This window comes from Gobio gobio (genome assembly GCF_949357685.1).
Source record: "Gobio gobio genome assembly, chromosome: 21".
In the NCBI taxonomy this organism is placed as follows: Eukaryota; Metazoa; Chordata; class Actinopteri; order Cypriniformes; family Gobionidae; genus Gobio; species Gobio gobio.
In genome coordinates this window covers 26,275,730-26,299,858 of record NC_137117.1, presented here as the reverse complement: position 1 = coordinate 26,299,858, position 24,129 = coordinate 26,275,730, and the positions used below count along the sequence as shown (strand labels likewise).

Genomic DNA, 24,129 nt, shown 5'->3' with positions numbered 1-24,129 from the left:
AGCATCTCGTTTAATCACAAATAATATATTTTGTTTTGTTTATGTTTTAAAACCCAGTGAGCTGCCTGCCTGGACTCTGGACAGTATTTCTGAACACCTTAGTGATTCGGTTTGATGCGAATATGATGGCAGAAACTGCTGTCTAGGCAGGTGGGTCACTAGGTTTTGACAGCACTAGAGTGTTGCAAGTTACTGTGTAACGTTACCACGCTAACCGAGTGTCAGCACAGACTAATTGTTTGGTTTGATTATGGTTTAAATCCTGTTTTGTTTCTTGTACATAGAGGTACTAGTGCAGTAAACCGTGATAAACAGTGTTTATGTGACTGTCAAACGTCGAGCTGTCAACACAGCCTGTTGGTATGATCCAGCCGGGCCGGCTTGACTGCTAAAGCTAGCTCACTTGAAAAAAGATACCGATACGATCATTATTTAATGATTTACTCGCTTTTTATGTGTTACAACCCCCTATGACTGAGTATGGCTGACTTTATGCGAAACACGTAAGAAATGTTAGTCAGAATGACAGTTTGTGTCACCATTCACTTCCATTGCATGTTTTTCCATACATTGAAAGTAAATAGTAACTAAGATTGTGATTCTGCCTTATTTCCAATATCTGTTCCTTATAGTAAGGGTAGGGTGAACTAAACTGTGTTAAGCATGTTTTCCCATAGAAATAGATCGTTTTGCTTGCTCTCAATGTCTTATATTTCTTTATGGCTGTAATGCTCAACACCCTTCTCTTGTAACTGTCCATGTCCCTCTGTCAGCATCTTAATTGTTGGACAAACAAGCTGCTTTTTGATGGTGGGTTTATAGGGTCGTTTATTGTATATCTGGCTTCTAATATAACTTTAACTTTTCATCATAAGAAAGTAAATATGTTGATATGTTGGTCTGGAATTTGCATTGAGTCTCAAATCGGTCTGATTGTTTTTGGGAGATAAAAGAAGAGGGTTAAAGACTAAATTAGACTGTTTACATTGGGAATATAGTGCTAACAGTGGAAAATAATGCAGTCTGAGACAATCATGGGTTTCTCTTGTTTAAAAAAAAAAATGTTATAGTGGGCATTTACAGTTAATGCTTTGTTTCCTTTTTTGACTATGTAAAAAAATGCATGCTCAATGCACTGGTTTCCTTTACCTGTTAATTGTCCGGAAATCTACTTGCAAACATTTGCTACATGAGAATTATCTGCTATATATTTGTTTATATTTGCATTTATTGTTTCTCATTTAGCACTCTGATTTAAGTATTTAGACAATGATGAATTGCATGGTAGAAGAAACTTTGAGTATCAAAAGCAATTGAGGATCATTTTTGAAGTGGAATTTTGTGACTGCTGTGTCATTGCAAATGTAAATCTACAAACCTGTGGCTGTAAAAGGGTGACGTGGTTGTGGAGCATGAGTGAATACTGTGAAAGTGTATTGGCAGTGTGCCAAAAGGAAAGTTAAAATGAGTAACTAACAGCTGTTTTTTACCCTGGTTACAGTAAACTATTCATTATCTCTGTTTGAACTCTCTCTGTGTGTATGAGCCTGTGGTGCAGTGGAGGAGGAAGGGCTTCCCCACCCTCTTAAGTTAACAATAGCCTGGTTGTACAGACAGAACTGAGGCAGCATGGATCTGCTGCTGGGCTGGAGATGGAAGACGCATCTCCATCCTCTACTCCAGCAGCATGTTAATACACAATCAGCATCTTCTTGTGTATGACAGTTTTGCTGCACCTTTTTGCAGCACGGACGATGATGTTCATTTGTGTGAGAACCTCATTTCTTGGAGGAATCACACAGTATGACTCAAAAGACACCGTTTATTCAGTAATGTGAAGTATGGTTTAGTATATGGAGGAGTTTTAAGTACTGTTTATGTAACCTTGCATTGTTTTCTGGTGTGGCTGGAGGTTGTGAGCTCATAGAGCAACAGGGAAACACTGCAAAATGAGTCGGGGTAGAAAAAAAATGCACATTTCCTTCTTTTTGAAGACATCTGTGTGAAAGAGAGCAGGGCTTGACACTAACCGTTTTCCAGTGCAAATGCTGAGAGACTTTCAGGTCATTTGATAGATATTGGGCCTAGAACTGTGTTGTCATTATGTTTGTTGATTGTGTACATGTTTTAAGCCTTGCAAAACTGAACATTTGCATTTCTGTGATAAAGTTTTTTAACATATTTATAAAAGGTTCAGATTTTATTAGTAGTAACTGGGATGGGCGATATATTATCGTTTGCGATATACCGGTAAAAATTCTCCCCACGATAAGAATTAGTGTTCCCGCGATAATAACGATAAAGCCTAGTTGATGACATGACCCATTCGCAGCTCATGTGCAGAGTGAAAATAGTTATGGCAGAAGCTGCGGAGGACTTTATTGCTAAAAGAGGAGCTACCTCTATCAGGAATCTAGGGATATATTTTCACTCGCTGAGCACTTGGACTGAGCGCTTGAGAGATTCGCTCGTTGTCAAGCGTGCTATTTCAGTTCATAATAAATCCACAGTGTATTTGACGCACAGTAAACACTAGTGTGAGCGCGCCCGACTGAGAGCGCTTCGTGTTTCTCACACACTCAAAGAGAGAGCGGGAGAGTCTTGCATACCACGCAGACTTGACGTGCTACATGTAAACAATATTCTTTGTTAAAATTACAGTGTTCATTTTCGTAATGATTCAGCCTTTATGAACAAGCAGAAACTAATGCGCAAACGGCAATCTCATTGGCTGGTGCTCATCTTTTACCGTCCCTGTTTTGATTTCAGCAAATCAGTTTGAGCGAACGCAGACAACGTGATTAATATTTATAAACCCAGCAGTTCTATCATTAAATCATTATTTGCAATTTTGTTTTGTAATCTGAAGACATGGTTGGGATTATTTTGCTGTTTGCACTATTTTTGCCAGTGTTTGCACCATGAGAAAATGAATAAATACAGAATCTATGATTACATTTCAAACTTGTCATTGATTTTAATTATTATTGTTTGTATTGTGCAATGTTTTTCAGCACAGTTGTACTATTTTAACTTTACCTGCACTTTTACAGAAGAAAGATATAACTTTTCCATTTCTGAAAAGGCTGGTGTTTGGTTTTGTACTGTGTTTTAAATTCTTTCATGGAATTTGTATATTATAGGAGCCTATTAATGATTAATGGGATGTTTTACTTGAGATCAATGTTTGTTTTCCTGAGGATCTCAAGAATGCGTGCAGCTCTCACTTGTAGCCAAAAACATGGGGAATGGTACAACAATTACATCGTCATTGATATCGTTATCGCAATAAATACCAGTAAATATCTTTAAGTCCATATCGACCATCCCTACATTGGTGTTGCTGTTTGAGCTACGGAAATGTGTCAATTCTGTTAATTTTAATATAAAAAAACCTAAAATAATAATTCAGATTAAATCAGTTAAAAAAAAATCATCAAAAATCATTGTTTATTCATGTGAATAATTTATCTTATTTAATAAACAAACCAGCATAAACATTCCAAGGTGAAGTAACTTATCTATCTGGATAAATTATTTATTATCATCTATCATTTTAGATAAATATGTGATAAATTACTGTATGACAGTTTTTATGAGATTTTATAGTAATGGTGTATCTGTATATTATAGCTGTTGATGTATATTAATGATATAATTGTATATTTCATTCTGACATACACACTACTGTTCAAAAGTTTGGGGAAAACTTTATAGTCAAATACTTATTCAGCAAGGATGCATTAAATTGATCAAAAATTGCAGTAAAAACGTTTACGTTATTACCGAAAAAATATATTCAATGAATTACATTTATATATATACATAAAAATGTTTTAATGGACAATGTTATTTTTAGTTAAAATAATATTTCACAATATTGCTAAAACATTTTTTTTTTAATGAGGCATGAGAAAATATTGGCAGGGCAAGCAGAAAAATAAATCCGGAGAAGTTGATTTGTACAGATCTGTCATGCAGAACAGTTCTAGGTTTTATAACTTTGGTAAAACAAGCTAATTTGCATGTGGATAAATGTGATCTGCTTGACTCTGTCAAGTCTTTTCATTCTGATGTTACTGCGCTTGAACAGTTTCCTTCATGCATCATGTGTGTTTTCCCACCTTGTTACTGTGTTTGGCCTTAAGTACTTTCTTCCCCAGAGTTTTCCTTAATATCCCCCCTAGGATTCCAAGAGGGCCGCCTCCTCTGGATGAGCGAATCTTCTCCACGCAACCTGTCACTGCTGTCTACAGTGTGAGTTGAACACTCCATTCCCCTTCTTTACATCTAAACCTGTCGTCAGGTGGCTTTACCTTACATGATCTGAGAAATAAAGATTTTAGAGAAATAAAGCCAATTTCGCACATTATTTGGTTGCTTGAACTTGACACACCAAGCCGACAGTCAGCCGTCGATGAGTGTCTGTACACATGAGTCATCAACATGTGGACCACCATGTCCATGTGTACTGGTGGAAGCTGTTTACCACTGTAGCTAAGTAATGATTTGGGAGGGCTCAAAAAATGTTTTACTATCAAATTTTACTATCAAAATGTAACACGCAGAGTAGTGTTCAGAGTGCAAGTAAATGTTTCCACTCATTTTGAAAATTGATTGAAAATTGTCAAATAAATTGTGTATCATCAAATTCGGCTGATATTGCTTTCTTACTAATTAAGAGTCCAATGAACCATCCAAAAACCATACACACACATACACTACTGGTCAAAAGTATCTCATGCATATAGAGCAGCATTTATTTATTATAACTCTTTGGTAACATTAAAAATGTATTTACTTTTAAACAGTGCAATTATCAATGTTGGAAACAGTTGTGCTGCTTAAATAAACTCTTCTACATTAAAAATAGTAATGTTTCCCAACTTTTGACCGGTACTGCATATCTTTAAATATGTGTGTGTGTGTGTGTGTGTATATATATGTATATGTGTATATATATATGTGTATATATATATATGTGTGTATGTATGTATATATGTATATATATATGTATATGTATGTATATGTATATGTGTGAGTGTGTTGCAAATGCTAAAAATGAAGGTTACATTTAAATATTCTTCCAGATGTAATGTAAAAAATCCACAAAAAGTGGATATTTACAAAAACTCTCTTATAAAGCAAAACTTTGGCTGCAAAATCAATTCCAGTGTTGAATATTGCCATTTAATAAGAACATTTATTTCTGGCAGCAGGCTGGAGTGACATGAGGTTGAGAGAGCAGGACAGGTGATTTTTGTACAGTACTGAGGGAAGTGAACGGGTGGGGTGCTTTTTTCTGCTGAGCTGGTGTTTCTCCTTTTTCCTGCTTCCTGTGTTGGGTCAAAAAGTCCCTCGTTCTGGGAGCAACAGGGCTGCGTGTGTGATCTCACCCACCCCTCCTCAGCACAGCAGCACCCCACCCTGGAAAAGCCCAGGCTGCTGGGTAAGCTGTGTAATCCCTGCAAATAACTGGGTCATTCTCCACCTGCTGATGTTGTCATGAGAAATTCCTGGTGTTCAGTTCAGACTGACTGATTGTCATTGAATATGTGGTGTACGACCAAGGTGGAAATGTTTTTATTTATCGCAAGCTCCTTCCAGATGAACACGTCTGGCTTGCAGATGGCTGTATTTTAGCCCTCAGAGTAGGTTAAAAACTGGGCCTGAAGCCTTTGAAGCCTTTGATCTACAGGGATGATGACAGGACTGCAGGTTTCCCGTTTTCTTTAATGAGTTATGTAGTTGCTCTGGCTTCAGTCTCACTGTGCAACCAGCAAGTTAATCTCATTATCAATTTCTGGCCCACATTTACAGTTTATAATTACAGCAGCAACTTTGAAAATCCAGGGAGATGTAATGAGTGTTCACAGGAGAATTTCATGTGGTGACTGATTGCTATCTACATGTAAGCAGAGCATGCTTGTAGAAAGAATCATACTACAAGATCTAGTCTACAGTACACAGGAATAAAGCTTTATTTATATTGTTTAACACTAAATGGCCTTTGTTCATAGTAAATTTGTCAGTGAGTGACCATGAGGAATGCTGCCTCGGACTATGGCGTTAAAATCAATGTAATGTAAAATAGGAAGAAGAAGAAATAGATAGAATCAGTAAGAGGTTTTTAGAGAAATTAATACTTTTTTTAGGACCCATTTAATTGATCAAAACTGACAGTAAAGACATTTATAACATTACAAAATATTTCTATTTCAAATAAATGCTGTTCTTTTGAACTTTATATTCATCAAAGAATCATCAAAGAAAAAATGTATCGGTTTCCACAAAAATATTACACAGCACAGCTGTTTTCAATATTAATACTACTAAGAAATGTTTTTTGAGCTACACATCAGCACACTAGAATGATTTCTCATGGATCACATGACACTGAAGAGTGAAGTAATGATAATGAAAATTCGGACATCACAGGGATAAATTATATTTTCAAATATTATTGAACTGTTATTTTAAATTATATTAATATTTCACAACATTACATGAGTGGTTGAGCGTAAGAGGCTTCTTTCAAAAAAATTCTTACCAACCACAAACTTTTGCATGAAAATGTAGCTTCTCTTAAAATCTAAATAATTAAATTGTGGAACACATTAATGTACAGAAAGTCATGACAATAGCAAAAAAATATCAGTTTGAAAATTGAAAATTCTCTTTGGGAGACATTGCAATGCTCTTGAAGGTGAACTTTGACCTGCAGACTGCACTAACTGGTCACAAGGCCTCCTCAAATGTGGGGTTTCGGGGGTTTTTAGGCCCCTTTTGGTATTTTAAATCCGACCAGTTCAAATGTGTTTTTCCTCCTTTTTGTTCCCCTACTCAATGAATATTGTATATTTTGGTAAATGGGTTTACGAAAGTAATTTCATGTTGACTTCTTCAGTGTTGGTAGTTTTTTTTCTTTGTTTTCTCAGGTACAGAGACCCCCTGGTCCCCCATATACAGCACTTGAAATCAACAAGGGACACCCTAACCTAGCGGCCACACCGCCGGGTCACGCCTCCTCCCCTGGACTCTCTCAGGTATCACTTCCAACAGTATCCACTGCGCATCTGTATGGTCACCATAAAGGCTGGGAGGCAGGAGTAGGGGTGAGTGCACCCGCACAACTGCCTGACTGTTTGTATGCTTGGTAGGGCTGGGCAATAGATTGAATATTTGAAACATAAATATAAATAAAAGTAAACAACATTCTGATTCCTGAATAGATTTAATTGTTTTATTTTGACTGTCTCGTTTTTAAAGGGACAGATCACTCAAAAATGAAAATTCTGTTATTTACTCTCCCTCTTTAGAGTCCAAATTAGACTTTGATTCTGTTTTTATTAAAACCTGAGAGATTTCTGTCCCTCCATTGAAAGTCTATTCCACCAAAACTTTGACACTTCAATTTCAAACATTTCATAAAGACACATTTTTTTCTATTTATTTAATACATTTTTTATTTGGTCAAATTGATAAGTCCTTTGATTAAAAAAAAAAAAAAATCACCATTTAAGCCAGTTTAAAGCAAATGCATAAATATTGTGGTACATAATGAATGCCGTCAAAAGGCTCTAAATATTCAATGTTTAGATATTTTGCCCGGCTCTAATGCCTGCCACAATTATTAAACACATCACTGTTTGGTTGTCTTGTCACTCACAGATACATTACACACAGATACAGATATTTCAGGTAACTGAAAGCAGATATCGAAGATTTCCTATGAAACGTGATATAACATTGATTTCCGTGGTAAATCATTACTGATCTGTAAAAACACTGATTTCCTAGACAGGACTTAAAGCCTAGTGTGTTAAAGCCTTGAGTTGAGGCGGATTTGATCACTTTTTTGCACTCAGCAAAAATCAGTTTGAGACCTGACTGCAGATAGGATTGTAAGTTTACATAATCTTTGGGAACCTGCTGTGCTGGCTTTCAAACAGAAAGCAGTGCACCTTACTGCGATGATTAAATAATGTTGGCAAACTAATAAGATGCTTGACATAAAGTCTTACCAGTTTGCTAGACTCCTCTCTCTGCTGTGATGTTGGTCTGTCTTGTTGATATTTGATAGAGACCCAGCTTATCTGGGTATGCCGCATGTTCTCTAACATAATTAGCCTACGGGGAAGTTATTACTTGTTTGTCATGGTGTAAGTATGCACATTACCAGACTAGTGTCTGTGGGTGTGTAGAGGTCCACCAAATTCACGCTCTGTCACGCAAACACACACATAGCCGACATGCGCGCTGTGGCCGGTGGACTCTGCCACAGGAATAGAAAGTCTGTCAGGGTGACTCAGCTGTTCTCAAGCTTATCTGTCTGAGACCAGCGCTCACATTCCCACTCCACGCCTGCACCGCACTGCCAGCACGAACGCCTATTAATAGGCTAAGAGTGCTCCAGAGGCTAAACCTTAATTACCCATCTAGTCTTTCCTTCATCAAAACATGTGCATGTGAATGCAGAGGAAGAATCTGTGTGGTTTGTGGATGTCAGAGTTGAATAGAGGTTTGGGCTGCGATCTAGGGGTTCAAGGTCGACCGATTTATCGTTTACCACTAATAGATTTTGTAACTAGTGGGTAAAATGAAGACAGGTTTTTTTGTCTACCATGTGGGCGGCACTGTTTCTACAGTACAAGATTGCAGCACTCAAAGGTAGAATAATAGCAATCACATCTCGACTCCTCGGGGAGGTTTGTTGTGACGTGACAGTGCTTACTACAGAGTCTGACACTTATAATTGAAGCTAATTAATAACATCGACAAAGAGACGCTAAGCATTAAAGCTTATGATACAATCAACAAATCATTGAATACAATAAAAAAAATTCCGGCTGTATGCAAAAACAAACATATAGCCAACATTAAGTCTTTTTTAAAGACTTTAAAAGACTCCTGTGTTATTGGCTGAATCATTCTAAATCCACAGAATCTCTTAGTCAAGTCATAAGCAAGACGCGACCCATAGCAACACGTTATGGAAAGGATATCTCAGATATTCTGGCGGCACATAAAAATAAACAGTAGATAAATTACTTTCACGTGATTTGTTAAATTGTTCGGAAGCTTGAATGTGTGTGTGTGACGCACTAGAACAGACCTCATTGGTTCTTGTGTGTGACGCACGCACATTTGAGCTTCTTCTTTTCCTTTTAATGGCAGTTAGTAATCTCACTTGAAGGTGCATACCGCCACCTGTACAACCTGCCTGACAGCTGACGTAAAACAAAGGATCAGGCTTTAGATTGCTGATATCGATCAGTTTGCTTAACCGGCCCGATACAGATCCTTGAGATCAGCTCAGGACATCCCTACTACCATTCCAACAAGTAGAATGAAATAATTTTTTATAGAATTATGTATAAAATTCTATATTGTTTCCAAGTTGAATTGTATTAAATATTGTTTTGTATTAATGGTTTTGTGCATTTATTGAATGTTGAATCGGCACCTGCCATGAAATAGCCCATGAACATGCAATGGCAATACACTTAAATCCTACTACACTACCATTCAAAAGTCTGGAGTCGGTACAATTTAAAATAACTCTTTTAGAATTTTAATAAGTGATTTATTCCTGTGATGACATCCCATTACTCCAGTCTTCAGTGTCACTTGATCCTTCAGAAATCAATGTAATATGCTGATTTGGAATCTGAATGTTGTACTTTGTGCATGTTAAAGTAAAATGTTAAATGTCTTGGAGTTATAGCTTCCTTATAGTATAAAGATTTATACTGTCACTAACAATTATTTTGGTAATCGAGTAATCAGTCGATTATTTTGATGATTAATCAAGTAATCAGATATTTTTTGTTGTAACAAAAATAGACCTAAGCAAACAATTAAAATGACTTTGAAATGACTTAAAAGGCATATATAACAACAATGAGGCAATAATATTTGGACAAATAAAGTAATCATATGGTTTTATAGAATAACACTTTTATAATACATAATATAATATACATAATATAGACAATCAACTTATGTACATTATGTATTATAACAAATCAAATCAAATCCTTGTTCAAATATTGGCCAAATGACATTTCATTCAAATTTTTACTTAATCTTTAATATTTGGCCACTTCTTTACAATAGAAATGCTACAGCCTTGAACAAGAATATGTGGACATGCAAACTCAGAGCGAGGGTTTAAGCTTTTATTTTGAAATCGCGATGGATAGGTAGCATATTTAGAAACATATTGATGCATTCTCCTGTGTTGTCACAGGTTTATAAATTAGTTACCTTACAAATCGAGTGAAATGGCGCACATTGTGTTCCAAGATGTACATTATAAGTAACACAAACTCGCAGCATATGCAGAAATTGAGTTTGAGACGCTTGCCTGTAAATGATAGCAGTTCATGTGGAGCAGCATTTACTGTGAATGGAGCCGCTCTGAGATGCACGTAACCTACACACATGTAAATAATTAAACCTACTAGGCATATATATTTATTTAATTTAATTGCAGTTCTATCGGGTTGAGGTCAGGACTCTGTGCAGGCCAGTCAAGTTCTTCCACACTAAACTCGCTCATCCATGTCTTTATGGACCTTGCTTTGTGCGCTGGTGCACAGTCATTTTGGAACAGGAAGGGGCTATGCCCAAACTGTTCCCATAAAGTTGGGAGCATGAAATTGTCCAAATGTCTGGGTATGCTGAAGCATTAAGAGTTCCTTTCACTGGAACTAAGGGGCCAAGCCCAACCCCTGAAAAACAACCCCACACCATAATTCCACCAAACTTTACACTTGGCACAATGCAGTCGGGCAAGAACCGTTCTCCTGGCAACCGCCAATCCCAGACTCGTCCATCGGATTGCCAGACAGAGAAGCATGATTTGTCCCTCCAGAGAACACGTCTCCATTGCTTTAGAGTCCAGTGGCGGCGTGCTTTACACCACTGCATCCAACGCTTTGCATTGCACTTGGTGATGTAAGGCTTGGATGCAGCTGTTCCGCCATGGAAACACATTCCATGAAGCTCTCTACACACTATTCTTGAATTAATCTGAGGGCCACATGAAGTTTGGAGGTCTGTAGCTATCTGCGCAATGTGCGCCTCAGGATGCGCTGACCCTCTCTGTGACTTTACATGGCCTACCACTTCGTGGCTGAGTTGCTGTTGTTACCAATTGCTTACACTTTGTTATAATACCAATAACAGTTGACTGTGGAATATTTAGTAGTGAGGAAATTTCACAAATAGATTTATTGCACTGGTGGCAACCTATCACGGTACCACGTTTGAATTCACAGAGCTCCTGTGAGCGACCCATTCTTTCACAAGTGTTTGTAGAAGCGTCTGCATGCCTAGGTGCTTGCTTTTATACACCTGTGGCCATGGAAGTGATTGGAACACCTGAATTCAATGATTTGGAGGGGTGTCCCAATATTTTTGGCAATATAGTGTATATTGCTGTCAGCCAGCCAATCATCTTTGGATCTTTTCAGGAAAACCGAAAAGTTTTAGGTTTAAACCTTACTCTGGACAACCCATGAGCCATTACCGTTTTGCCCTTGAGCAAGGTAGACTGCCAGGAAAATAAATGTACTGTAAGTTGATTCGAATGAAAGCATCTAAAACTCCTTGTCATCCTGTATAGTTTAATATAGTATGAACCCAGTGGCACACAAAAGCTCTATTTGCGCCCACTCATGTCTGCTCAGGACTACGCCTCTATTTCTCTCTCCCTTTCTCTGCCTTGAAGGCGGCGTTGAGGAGATGGCAGATTTGTCAGTGTCAGCAGACCGCAGTGTTTGCAGCGGCAGGGAGTGGACACATTCACTCTGTCACCCACACTCACGCAGCACACGCTCACTCAGTTGTAGGGATTTTGTCCGAGAAGGTAACACTCACATCCATCCTAACTGCTGTTTCTCTTCTGCCTGTGGTCGTTCCTCTTCGACCTCTCTGGGACCCCGTGACTCCGCAGTCTCCTTACACACCGGGGCAGAATGCCGGCACAACCTCTCTGGTCTACTCTCCGCCAACCCAGCCAATGAACGCACAGCCTCAGAGCCGCCCGGTGAGTGTCCATGACTTCATCATGATAACATGTCATCTTTTCAAATTAGACTTCTGTTAGAAATGCTTCCTTTCTGCTAAGTGCTATGCTGTTGTTTACAGTGTGGTTTGTGATGATCAGTTGGTGCTGTGTGTATATGGTACAAATAACATGCCTTGCATCATTACTTCCTCTCTGGAAGTATGCTGCATATGCCATGCACAGCTTGTGGTTTTTGTGTTTGTGGGTGATCATTCTTACCTCTCGCTTCTTTCTTTCTCTCTGATTCTCTCCCTCTGCCATGCCACTCTTTGCCTTCAATCAGTTTGCTACTGGGCCTCGTCCTACCCATCATCAGGTAATGCACCTTTCTTTCACACATATCATAAGCTTGTGTTTCATAGACTAAAGTAACACATTGATCCGGTTCGTTGCGATCATTCAGAGAATGTTTACAGCTACAGTACATTCAGGACCAAAAAATGTGTCAGAATTTGGAAATTTGTCACTGGCCCTTTGATAATGGGGCCTCAATAATGTACGCTATGGCAGTGATTTCCAACCTTTTTGATTTCAATAGAAAATTTGAAGGCCCTCCTATCTAAGCTGATATCCGTGGTAATAAAAAAGAATAATAAAAACATTTTTAAATTTAAATTAAACAATTTGATGTCAGTTTAATGTTGTACATCTTTATTATTAGTGCATTTTAATTAAGATAATGTTAATATAACTACATTTAAATCATTTTTAGACGTTTGTGGAGCCCCCTTAGAAGCTTCCTGAGGAGTTTAGTAGCAAACAAACACTACAAAACTGAATTCAACCTGCACTCATTTAAAGTAATAGTTCACCTCCCCCAAAAAATTGTCATTATTTACTCACCCTCATGTCGTTCTCAGTGTGTGTTTTTTTCCCCCAATGGTTTCCAAAGCTCTTTAAAAATGTTGTTTCATAATAGGAAGGAATTTATACAAGTTTGTACAGGTTTAACTTTTTTGGTCACTGCCCCTTTTATGACCCACAATTAGCTATCTTATAAGAGACACCAATAATTGATCATGAAAATTATGATCCATCATCATGCATTGTGACTTCGCTGAATTTGAAATGTTTACATTGATTCTGCCAAGTGATTTTTGTCAGTATCTTGCAATTGTCAGATAAAACAGCAAGACAGATGCAGCAATCAATCGTGGAAGAAAGTCATACAGGTTTGGAACAACATGAGAATGAAGAAATGATGGTAAAATACCTTTATATACCATTAAATGGCGACAAATTTCGGTCTTGTAGTGTGCTTAATGTATTGGAGGATGTGTTTGCTACTGTGAGCTTAGGCTGTAGCTCAAACGAGTGAATCCTTTTGTTCAGAAGTAATAGCCAGGTGTAGAAAGTATATCCAGTCTGTAGTAGTCCATTGTGAGCTTGACTAGATACATGATCTACTACATTCTGGGATCACTCTCTCTGGCTCTTGGAGCAGTTACTTATGACGCACACACAGACAGAAACACGTATTCAAAAATAAACGTCTCGGAAGTGGGAACACTCTGTTCAGCAACATATGAAGTACAGAACTGTGTGTGTAATTTGTTGTACTTTAAAGATCACTGGGAAATATTGGATGTATAATTTTGCCTGAAAATGTGACAGTTTGAAAATGATCAAAGGTTGACAGCAATGACCTTTTAATTGACATCTGAACCTTAAAGGTGCTGTAGGTGATTCTCTGCAGAAGCATTTTTTTGTTATGCTGGTTGAAAGTCTCCTCATATCCTGATAGCAATCACTCTGTTAAGCGGTCTAAATGTATTTTTATAAAATCATCTAATTCCATTACAAACTGTACTATAAAGTTTTCTCACCGGTGCATGACACATGATGTATTGCAGTAGTATGTTTTCTCTGGTCTTCTGGGCTGTGCGCGTTCATGCTTTCAGGAGGCGTGGCTTTGGACGGCGATTTGCAGGGAGGGTGGGATCGTACGCTTTCAGTGCTATCAGGCTAACGTTTTTACCCAGGTCTCCTACAGCACCTTTAAGGCCGTGTAAATATAAAATTGTGGTCAGAATTTAAGGCTAAGCAAGTGAACATTCACTTTGTAATACATGGAATCCCAACTCTTTATTTTTAACCAATATGACCTAAATCATTTGCTTGAAGTACCCCATGTGATTTTAAAGTTCATCCAAAAAAGAAAATTCATGTCATTCCAAACCTGTATGCTTTCTTCCATGAAACAATAAAGGAGAGGTTTTGGAGTATGTTCACGCTGCCGTCTTCAATACAAATTAGATTTACATGTGGTTACCATAGTAATAACTATAAATTATGCATAATTACATGCAATTAACCCCAAAATAAAGTGTAACCACCTTAAAATAGTGTAACCTCATTTTATTTTTTTTATCATGATGATTATATTTTTATCACAATCATCATGTGCATTTAACACTAGCACTAAGTGTCTTCATCTGGGTTTGTGTTTCCTTCTCTGAATTATTACCCTGTGATTCATCCCACCTACAGCGAGTTTTGAACTTCTCTCTGTTTAAATATTGTCACAGGAACTCGTTTCTGTTCAAGACTTTCTGTTCCTTCTCTTTTTTCAGTTCATTGTGAGCGTCTGTGAGGGTTAGCGGATTTCAGGTCCTGTTTCTTGTGTGTTGCCACATAAAGATGATGTCACTTGGCTACCTAAAAAGCAGAGCATAGTTCCCTCTTGTTTTGTAAATGGCTTTCCCTGAAGGAAAGGCTCTTTGCATGCTCTGTACTGCAGATCTCTCCTTAAGTGTGTGTGTGTTAGTCTCTCTCTATCCCTCCATACCAATTAGTGCATTATCCCATTAGCTTCTCTCTCTTTCCTGCTTCAATATTCAAGGGAGGATTCAGACCCATTCAGGTAATTTGCAGTCTTGAGGAAAATGCATGACATGAAGTCCTCTGTTTCTCTCTCAGCATCATCTTCCTGCTTCCCTGCCCAGTCAACTGCACTGCAGCTACCCACCCCAAAGACAGCAGAATCCATTTCAGTTTAACTCTCCTCTGTATATGTTCAAGTTGGTCTGATTGAATTTTTGAAAGTGCTTGCTGTATTTTTATTTAGTTAGGTTTGCATGTTGAACGGTTTCTTTCTACATGCGTTGTTTTCTTCCTGTTGGAACTGCTTGTCGATGGGTGGATTCTCTGCTCTGCAATGTTGTAATGCTTTAGGAAACATTACTGCTAAAATGCAGACATTGAGACCAGCGTGTCTGTTATTGGAGGATATTCATGCTGTTTTTCAGCTGTTAGACCATTGATTTCTTACAGCTTTAATGTCAAAATTAGTGACGACATGCTTATTGACGTGCACCAACGGTCCTGAACACCAGTCAAAAAGATGCTTTTAAACGGTTTTAATTAAAACATGGTTGACGAAAGTGCAAAATGAAAAATAACACTCCAACAATGAAAAAATTTAGAACAAATTGACTCAGCATGTTGAGGAGGATTGATCGGCGTGTGCTGGAAGAGCTGAACACTGGTGAACTGAATTATTTGCTTTGAAAGCAGGTTCATTTGCAACATATACACTGTTTTTGAAGGAAGTCCTTTATGCTCACCATGGCTTCATTTATTTGGTCAAATTACAGTTTTTAAATGTAATTTATTGATGTGATGGCAAAGCTGAATTTTCAGCAGCCATTACTTCAGTCTTCAGTGTCACATGATCCTTCAGCAATCATTCTATTCTGATTTGGTGCCATTGTACTGCTTATATTTTTTTGTGTGTAAAGCATGATAATTTGATTCTTTGATGAATAGAAAGTTCAAAACAACAGCATTAATATCTTTATAAAATGTTACTGACCACAAACTTTTGAACGGTAACGGCAAATGTATAGCTCAGGTTTTCATAACGCAGTGGTTCCCAATCCTGATCATGAAAAACCCCCAGCACTATGCAGTTTAGCGCTACGTCTACACTAATCCGTATACATTTGAAAATGCATCTGTTTCTCTAAGTTTTGGCCTTCTGTCCACACTGAGACAGCATTTTTGTCCTGCGAAAACAGCGCTTTTTCAAGACAACCCCAAGTGGATACATTTAAAAACACCATTTGTGTCATTTCATGTGACGTCTGCGCCATTCATTTACACAGAAATGCAGAATATGGAGGATTAATATTTAAATAGTATTTTGCAGTTTAATATTCACAGAGACTAGTATATATTCAGCTACAGTCTGAAGCCCTGCACTTAGATAAACACGGAAGCTACTGAGAGCAGCTGCCTATTAGTGGGTACCGAATATACTTGGTACTACCGGTACTACAGAAATGCTGGTATATGTCACATCTTTTAAATTTTAGTACCGAAGTACCGGTACTTGTGACATCCCTAGTGAGAACTTTATTATTTCTCGTCTCTCGATATCATCTCAGTGAACTTTTATTACATTTTCACATTTGCAGTGATATGATTTAAGCGATTTTCTGACGTTTCAGTGTGGACAAGTAACTTTTGGAAAATGCTTGAAAACACTAGTGTGGGTGGAGAGTGTTTGGAAACAAACTCGGTTTTCAAATGTATCCGGATTAGTGTAGACGTAGCCTAGATGTCTCTCTAATTAAGCACACCTAATTCAACTCATAAGCTCATTAATAAAATACAAGACCTACGTTTGTCTTATGGCTCCGTAGATCCTGAAGTTGACACTTTAGTTTAAGTATGTATTATTCACACGTACATTGAAATCAGAAGTAGTAAATTATGGCGTACTATCTGAGGGAGGACTCCAAGCTCGAAATTAACCCGAACCCAGAGTGCTCCCCCTACCTGACTGGGATAGGAACCAGCCAAGAGTGTGGCGATGGTGTGGTGGAGGGATGCTGTGAAACTGTCACGGGATAGAAGTGAGGGACTGCTATATATACCGGGTTCCTCTTTGGTTGGATTACCTGAACTTTGTTAAATAAACTTTATTTTGTGAACCATAAATAAACCTAATAACCAAAGTTTCCTTAGCCATATTCTAGCAAAAAAGAAATAAATTATGAAGTAATTCAGGGATGTATTGAAAGAGTATTGCATTAATGCATTGTTGTTGTCTAAAACTGGAAAGCATAATTTGATTAAAACAGCTTTCAGTCTTCAAGCATCATTGTCTCTGTACATGATAAAAAGTCAGCCTGTCTGAAGGTGATCTGCTCCACTTTGTCCTTACAATTTATGTTTTAAAAAATATAAGCCGCTTAGCAGAGTGATATTAAAATAATCTCTATGCTCGTAATGTTAACTTAATAATGTGATGTGGCATGGAGACTGTCACAAACTCATTCTGTTGAATAAAATGGAAAGATCACAATGCCCTGGACTGCAGAACTACTATGTTAAAAGTATTTTAAGGAAATGTAGTTTATAAAAAGTCAAAATTGTGGGCAAAGCTTTTAGATGTAAATTATTGCGTTCAAATAAAAGAGTTCTTAAATTACGGCTTATTTTGACATCTTTATTATCCTTTCACTAACAGAAAGGAACATTTTTATTATTGTCTGTTAAGGGTTATGCTCTAAAAATCTGCCTTTTTCAGTGTATGCCTGAAAGAAAAATATATTACTTTAACATTCACATGGATATTGAAAAAGGACTTGACATATTTAAGTCAAAATTGAAGTCTAGATGTAATTTTGTTATTATCAATTTAAGAAAGAACAAGTGTTACCACTTAGAAAATACTATATTAATGTAATTATATCAATTATTCCAAGCCATTTAAAAAATATTTTAGGTTTGCGTTTTTACTTTCAAGTCTTTTAGACCAGTAGTTCACATTTGACATTTCTCTGGGTATATCTGTCATCTTGGATGGAAATGTCTCATTGAGCTTGTCACAGTGCATTATGGAATTGCTGTCTTTTTGATGTTTAAATGTGATATTTGGCCAAAAGAAGGTGTCCTAAAAGGCATAATCATGATGCCTACCTATTTGGAACAGCATTTGCATTTGAATTGTTCCTCTATGATGCCTTAAAATGCTGCCTCTGTAGGTTTTGGAGCAGAGCTGCTGGTACCTAATCATTGGTGCCAGTTAGAGTTATAATGCATCTGCAGATAGTACAGCTATGTCTGTGTTCAAAGCACAACATGCTGACTGTCCTTAAGGAAACTCTGCTCTATTGGCCACACCCACAGTGTCAAATTGCGGTGTGCTTTTGGTTTACTTTCAGCGTCAGAGAGCTCAAGCCTGTTTACCTGTGATCTTTTCTCATCATTGTAATTAACTGTACTTTAGGGTAAGCTGATTCAAACATTGTATATGTTTGGTATTGTTTTTCAATAAGTCAATCTCAAGTGAAATGACTTCATATGATCTATGTTTGTTCATTTACATTTATTCATTTGCAAATATATTATGGTCTTATGGTTGTTATTAAACCAGATGTTAATATGTTAATAAATTGGTTAATTAGGGTATTGGTAAATTAAGTTTTTTCTTTTTTTAAAGAAGTCATTTATTCTCACCAAAGCTACATTTATACAGTAAAATATTACAATATTATTACAATGTAAAATAACTTTTTCAATTTTAATATATTTTAAAATATAATTTATTCCTGTGATGGCAAAAAGCTGAATGTTCAGCATCACTACTCTAGTCTTCAGTGTCACATGACCCTTCAGAAATCATTCTAATATGCTGATTTGCTGCTCAAGTAATTTCTTATTATTATCAATGTCAAAAACAGTTGTGCTGCTTTATATTTTTGTGAAATACGAATTCTTCGATGACTAGAAAGTTCAAAAGAACAGCATTTATTCGCAAAAGAAATCTTTTGTAAGGTTACAAATGTCTTTACTTTGACATTTGATCAATTAAATGTGTCCTTGCTAAATAAAAGTATGAATTTATTCACACAAAAATCTTACTGACCCCAAACTTTAGAAAGGTGTTTTTTTTTAAATACATAATCAGAAATATCTAAAATGGGTTAAACGTACATTTGCTGTGCAAGGTGCAACCAAACTGCATTTTCATAACCAAGCACACAGAATAGGAGTAGTACCCGTATTTAACCACAGTGTGTACGTGGCCCTTACGACCTTCTGACACATTTCTGCAACATTTAGTACACTGATTCAGTGGGAAAGCAGTTGTCAGTTTGGATGAAAATTGATGATTCACTGTTGTTGTTTGCCATTTGTACATGCGTAGTCACAAGTGTGAGATGCTGGTGTCAACACGTCTATTCAAGGAATTTATTAAAAGAAAGTTCTCTTCATAGTATTGTAAATAAGCTCTATAATTTGCTGGTTGTGGTTAGAGTTGAAAAGAAAAAGCACAAACACTGTAATGTGATTCATACATGCATGATTTATTACAAAGCCATTTGTGTTTATCATCAGATAGTACCTACCTCTATATTGCATGTTACTTAGGATGATGTGTTTTGTCATCTTTTCTTGCATGCGTTTACATAAGTAGAAACAAAAATGTGTTTACTGGTTTAGTGGACTTATTCAGATGCCATCCTAGATATACTACATGGCTGAAACATTACACATATCAGTTTGCCAAAGGTTAGCTGATCTCTCCTGTCTTTTCCCTTACAGTTTTTCCAGAGGACTCAGATGCAAACGGCCCGGGCCACCATTCCAAGCAACAACCCTTCCATTCGGCCCACATGTCAGAACCCCACGGCAGCGGTTTATTCCCCCAATCAGCACATCATGATGACCATGGCTCCCATGCCCTTCCATTCCCCACAGACAGCGCAGTACTATATCTCTCAGGTCAGACTGCACAAGACTGCAGACAGGAATCACATTACACTTACTATATCTGGACCGTGTGTTAACATCAGGTTATTTTAATGTGCTAGACTGTGTTGTGATGTTTATGTAAAAATTTGATTACAGATGATCAGTTTGTGTCAGGGTGATGTTAGGGATGCTCCGATCAGGATTTTTTTTGCAGCCGATACCGAATACCGATTTCTTTTGTCATTGTGATCAGCCGATATCGATATCGATCCCAATTATTCATGCTTTATGTAAGTGAAATGTAAGCTCTCTGTTGACTGTCACTGTTAACCCCTTACACCCTGAAGGCATTTTTAATGATTTTACGTCTAAGTGGCATACTTAAAGAAAATGTCAGATCACGGAAATCAATGTTGTTCCAGGATGTGTAGGGGACGTGAGGACTGTTCATACCCTTCCCACAGAGCAAAACTGGTTCCAGCTCAAGATGCTAGTACAGTAGGAAACTCCAAGTAGCATACATAACAGTTTGACAAATGACAAAGGTTATTATTATTTCCCGCCAGTGTTGTCATATAAATGTCATATAAACCTGCCATATAAATCTACAAAATACAACCGTAGATACATATGGCAATCCCTTTTGTCGGATAGAGTTGTAATTTAGCCTATATTTCATCAACAACACATAACTCATGAGCTAACTAGCCAACTAAACTTACCACTCAGTAGCGTCCATTTCCACAAAATCTGCATCTTCGTCAGAAACAGGATCAAACATATAAGGTTGGATGCATAATCTAAAGCTACTGAAATTAGACGCGCAGTGAAACAGCCACTCAGGGCAGAACTCTACATTAATATTCATGACCCTTCCAAATAAGGCAAAAACAGACCATTTCATTCTAGGGACAATTTCTGGGGTTGCAAATAAACCTGTAAAACCGTATCTGGACAATTTTTGCCCTTAAATAAGTCACATACCCTCTATGTAGATATCAGAGAACAATTTAAAATATTGTTTCAACTCATTCTAGGGCACCTTTTAAAGTTATAGTTAACCCAAAAATTGAATTAGCCCATGATTTACTCACCCTCAAGCCATCCTAGGTGTATATGACATTCTTCTTTCAGACGAATAAAATCGGAGTTATATTAAAAAATGTCCTAATGGATCAATTGATAATTCCATCCCATCGATTCGCTTAAGAAGGCCTTTATTAACCCCCCAGAGCCGTGTGGAGTATGTTTATTATGGATGGATACACTTTTTTGAGCTTCAAACTCGTTCACTGCCATTATAAAGTATGGAAGAGTCAGGATATGTATTAATATAACTCTGATTGTGTTCATCAGAAAGAAGAAAGTCATATACACCTAGGATGGCTTAAGGGTGAGTAAATCATGGGATAATGTTCATTTTAAAGTGAACTAATCCTTTAACATTCCCAAAAAATTAATCCATGGGAGCCTTTTTATCAAAAGTCCCAAAAACCTCTAGTTTTACTGAACTTGAGAACCACTTACACAAGTAAACACCACAAAGCATAAAAGTATTTATAATTACATAGAATAAGTAACAAGTTATAAGATCCTGGTTGATGAGTGATGATCTTCCAGTGACGTTTCAGCTGTGCGCTCCTATTCTATGGCGCATAGTAAATCAAGACCTGTCCGTTGGAAAATCGCAACACGATCAGATCTCGGAAGTCCTATGTAGCCAAGCAGCATGTCATGTGACTGAGGATTTTCACAAGAACAACGCATCATGTTATGTTGTGTGTGGACTCGTTTGAATCGAGACAGCCTGCTATAAATAAAGATATGTTATTTACTATGGTTTACCAACGTTTTGCAAAAGCCTCATCTGTGTACATGCACGTCGGCTGAAGCTTTTTACGGTTTTACATCATCAAATTGCGATTGTCGGCCAATACCGGTCTGCGGCCGATCGATCTGAGCATCCCTAGTTGATGTGTGTTTGCAGTTTTATGTGTTGAATTTTTCAATTTGTTTGTCATATGTGATTCTACAGTACCGTCACAGTGCTCCTCAGTATGTAGGGCCTCCTCAACAATATCCAGTCCAGCCCACTGGACCCAGTACCTTCTATGCTGGACCGAGTCCAGGGGACTTCCCTGCACCTTATGGTGAGTTTAGCACCCTCATTCCCTCCCTGTCTGCCAGCTTGCAAATACCCGTGTATTGCTGTTGATATCTTATGCAGTCTGCTGACCTGAATTGATTTGCCGTTTACTGTTTTTATCTTTATAAGTCAGATTTTTTAGGATGAAAACAAGATTTTAAGATGAATCATCTTTGTGATGGTTTGTCATTCATTTGGTTTTGGTTAACTAGTTAGAGATTTTTTTTGTTCAGTTGCGAAAATTTATTCCGGTACCTGACAAAGTTTCAGAAAATTACGAAAATGTGGCATTTGCTTGTTAGCAGTTTAAATACGAAAAATTGCTTGTGAATATTGTATACTTCTATGTTGTTTACTCTAGGGCTGGGCGATATGACCAAAAAATCATATCTCGGTATTTTTTGGTTGAATGGCGATATACGGTATATATCTCGGTATTTACTACGTTTTTCTATTTGGAATTTAAAAAAATCTGTATTTATTTAAAAATATATATATTTTACATCCTGCCCAATGATATCCTACAAACAATGTTCATATTGAAGGCTATGAAAACAAATATAATGTAATGTAGGCTATGCTATATATTAAGTGCAATAAAGGGGGTTAAAATCACATTACATTCTAACATAATGTAACACAATGTAACAGGATGATTTTATTTTTACATTCACTTGTATATAAAAACATAAGCACAGACTAATTATATTAGCCTACATTTAATTACCTCATTATAATAGTCACTTTCATAAAAAATACACTTGTAGTTTTAAAATTCTACATGTGGCACATTTATTGTCCATGTCAACAACAAATATTGTGCTCGTTCACGGATGTCTGTGAATTTTAGCGGACATTCGCTTGCAGAAGGCTCGTCCTCTCCTGACAGCAAAATGGAAATGCATGACTTTCGATGCAGAATGAGCATTTACAGATGGAGAATATACCTGTGAAATTAAGTTATGCACTGAAGAAAGCACCACATCTCAAACACATTAAACAGCGCAAGTATCTGTCAGAGCATCTGACGGGGCAAGCCGCTTTAAACTATGGGCCAGATTTACTAACAGCTTGCGCCAGCGCAAACTCTCTTTTGGCGTTAAAAAACTACTGTCAGGATTTACTAAAGACATTTTGCATATTGCATATGTATTTGTAGGAGTTTCCTTTTCAGGCGCAAAATGTATGGGAGGAGAGTATTTTTGCATTTCATGCAAGGTGATTTACAAAGGTTTGCGCTCATAAATGTACTTGTGTTTGTGACATTATTTACAGCATAAAAAAGCATTTTTTTTTAAAATCAGACGCTAATGGGTAGATTGCATTGGTCATTATGGAAATGATAAGGCTGCGTCTGTGTGCTTTAATTTGCGTGTCGTCAGTAGATCAAGCGCAGAACTGTCCACTCCCATCTGCGTTTTTTTGGAATTACGCTCTCACGCTAATTTGCCGTGTTTAGTAAATCTGGTCCTATATGTGTTAACTATATCTTACCATTTACTTTGAAGCCCCTAATATAAAGCATGTCTCATGTTTGGGAAAAATTGGATTATGTACATCCCCGCAGAAACTCATCCTGCATCCTCCACTATTTATCGGATGCACTCGCAAACCACTGTATAGTGATATAAACAGTATTTCCTCATTCCATATAGTTTATACAAAAATTGTGCTGTCAAATCGATTAATCGATATATCAAATCGATATATATATTTATATATTTTTATATATATATTATTGATATAATTTATATTATATATAAATATTTTAAATATTTAAAAAAAAATCTTAAATGAATGTGTATGTATTTATATATAGATAATAATTATACACAGTACACGCACATATATTATGTAAACACAAACTTTTATTTTGGATGTGATTAATCACGATTAATCGATTTGAAAGCACTTTAAAAAATACATCTATATATCATACAAACTCGATATACTGCCCAGCCCTAGGCTGCCACAACTAATTGATAGTGACAAAAAAGTGAAAACAATAGATTTCATCATCGAATTTCAAACATTTTTGGATTTTTGTACATTGTTATAAAAAAGTTATATAATTGTTATAAAGATTTTATTTATATTATTATATAATAGTTTTTTTATTCAATTTTTTTATTTAAACAGCCTACACTATACATATTATATTCATAGCCTTCATATTGTTTGGAGGAGAAAATTGGGCAGG

The 24,129-nt window shown here is 36.9% G+C and overlaps 1 protein-coding gene across 5 annotated transcripts in view; it reads left to right on the top strand.

The window, feature by feature from the left end:
- Window positions 1-24,129, top strand: part of eif4g3b (eukaryotic translation initiation factor 4 gamma, 3b) — a 44,375-nt gene that overhangs the window by 800 nt on the left and 19,446 nt on the right. For 2 of the 5 annotated variants that reach the window (XM_079803711.1, XM_079803710.1), the window contains exons 2-7: window positions 4,188-4,257; window positions 6,939-7,115; window positions 11,963-12,055; window positions 12,360-12,392; window positions 19,634-19,813; window positions 21,819-21,933. In XM_079803711.1, coding sequence (XP_079659837.1) covers window positions 4,188-4,257; window positions 6,939-7,115; window positions 11,963-12,055; window positions 12,360-12,392; window positions 19,634-19,813; window positions 21,819-21,933 — 668 coding nt within the window. Of the gene's footprint in view, window positions 1-4,163; window positions 4,258-6,938; window positions 7,116-11,962; window positions 12,056-12,359; window positions 12,393-19,633; window positions 19,814-21,818; window positions 21,934-22,290; window positions 22,352-24,129 lie in introns of those variants that run through there. The other 3 variants (XM_079803709.1, XM_079803708.1, XM_079803712.1) reach the window with 2 other exon arrangements.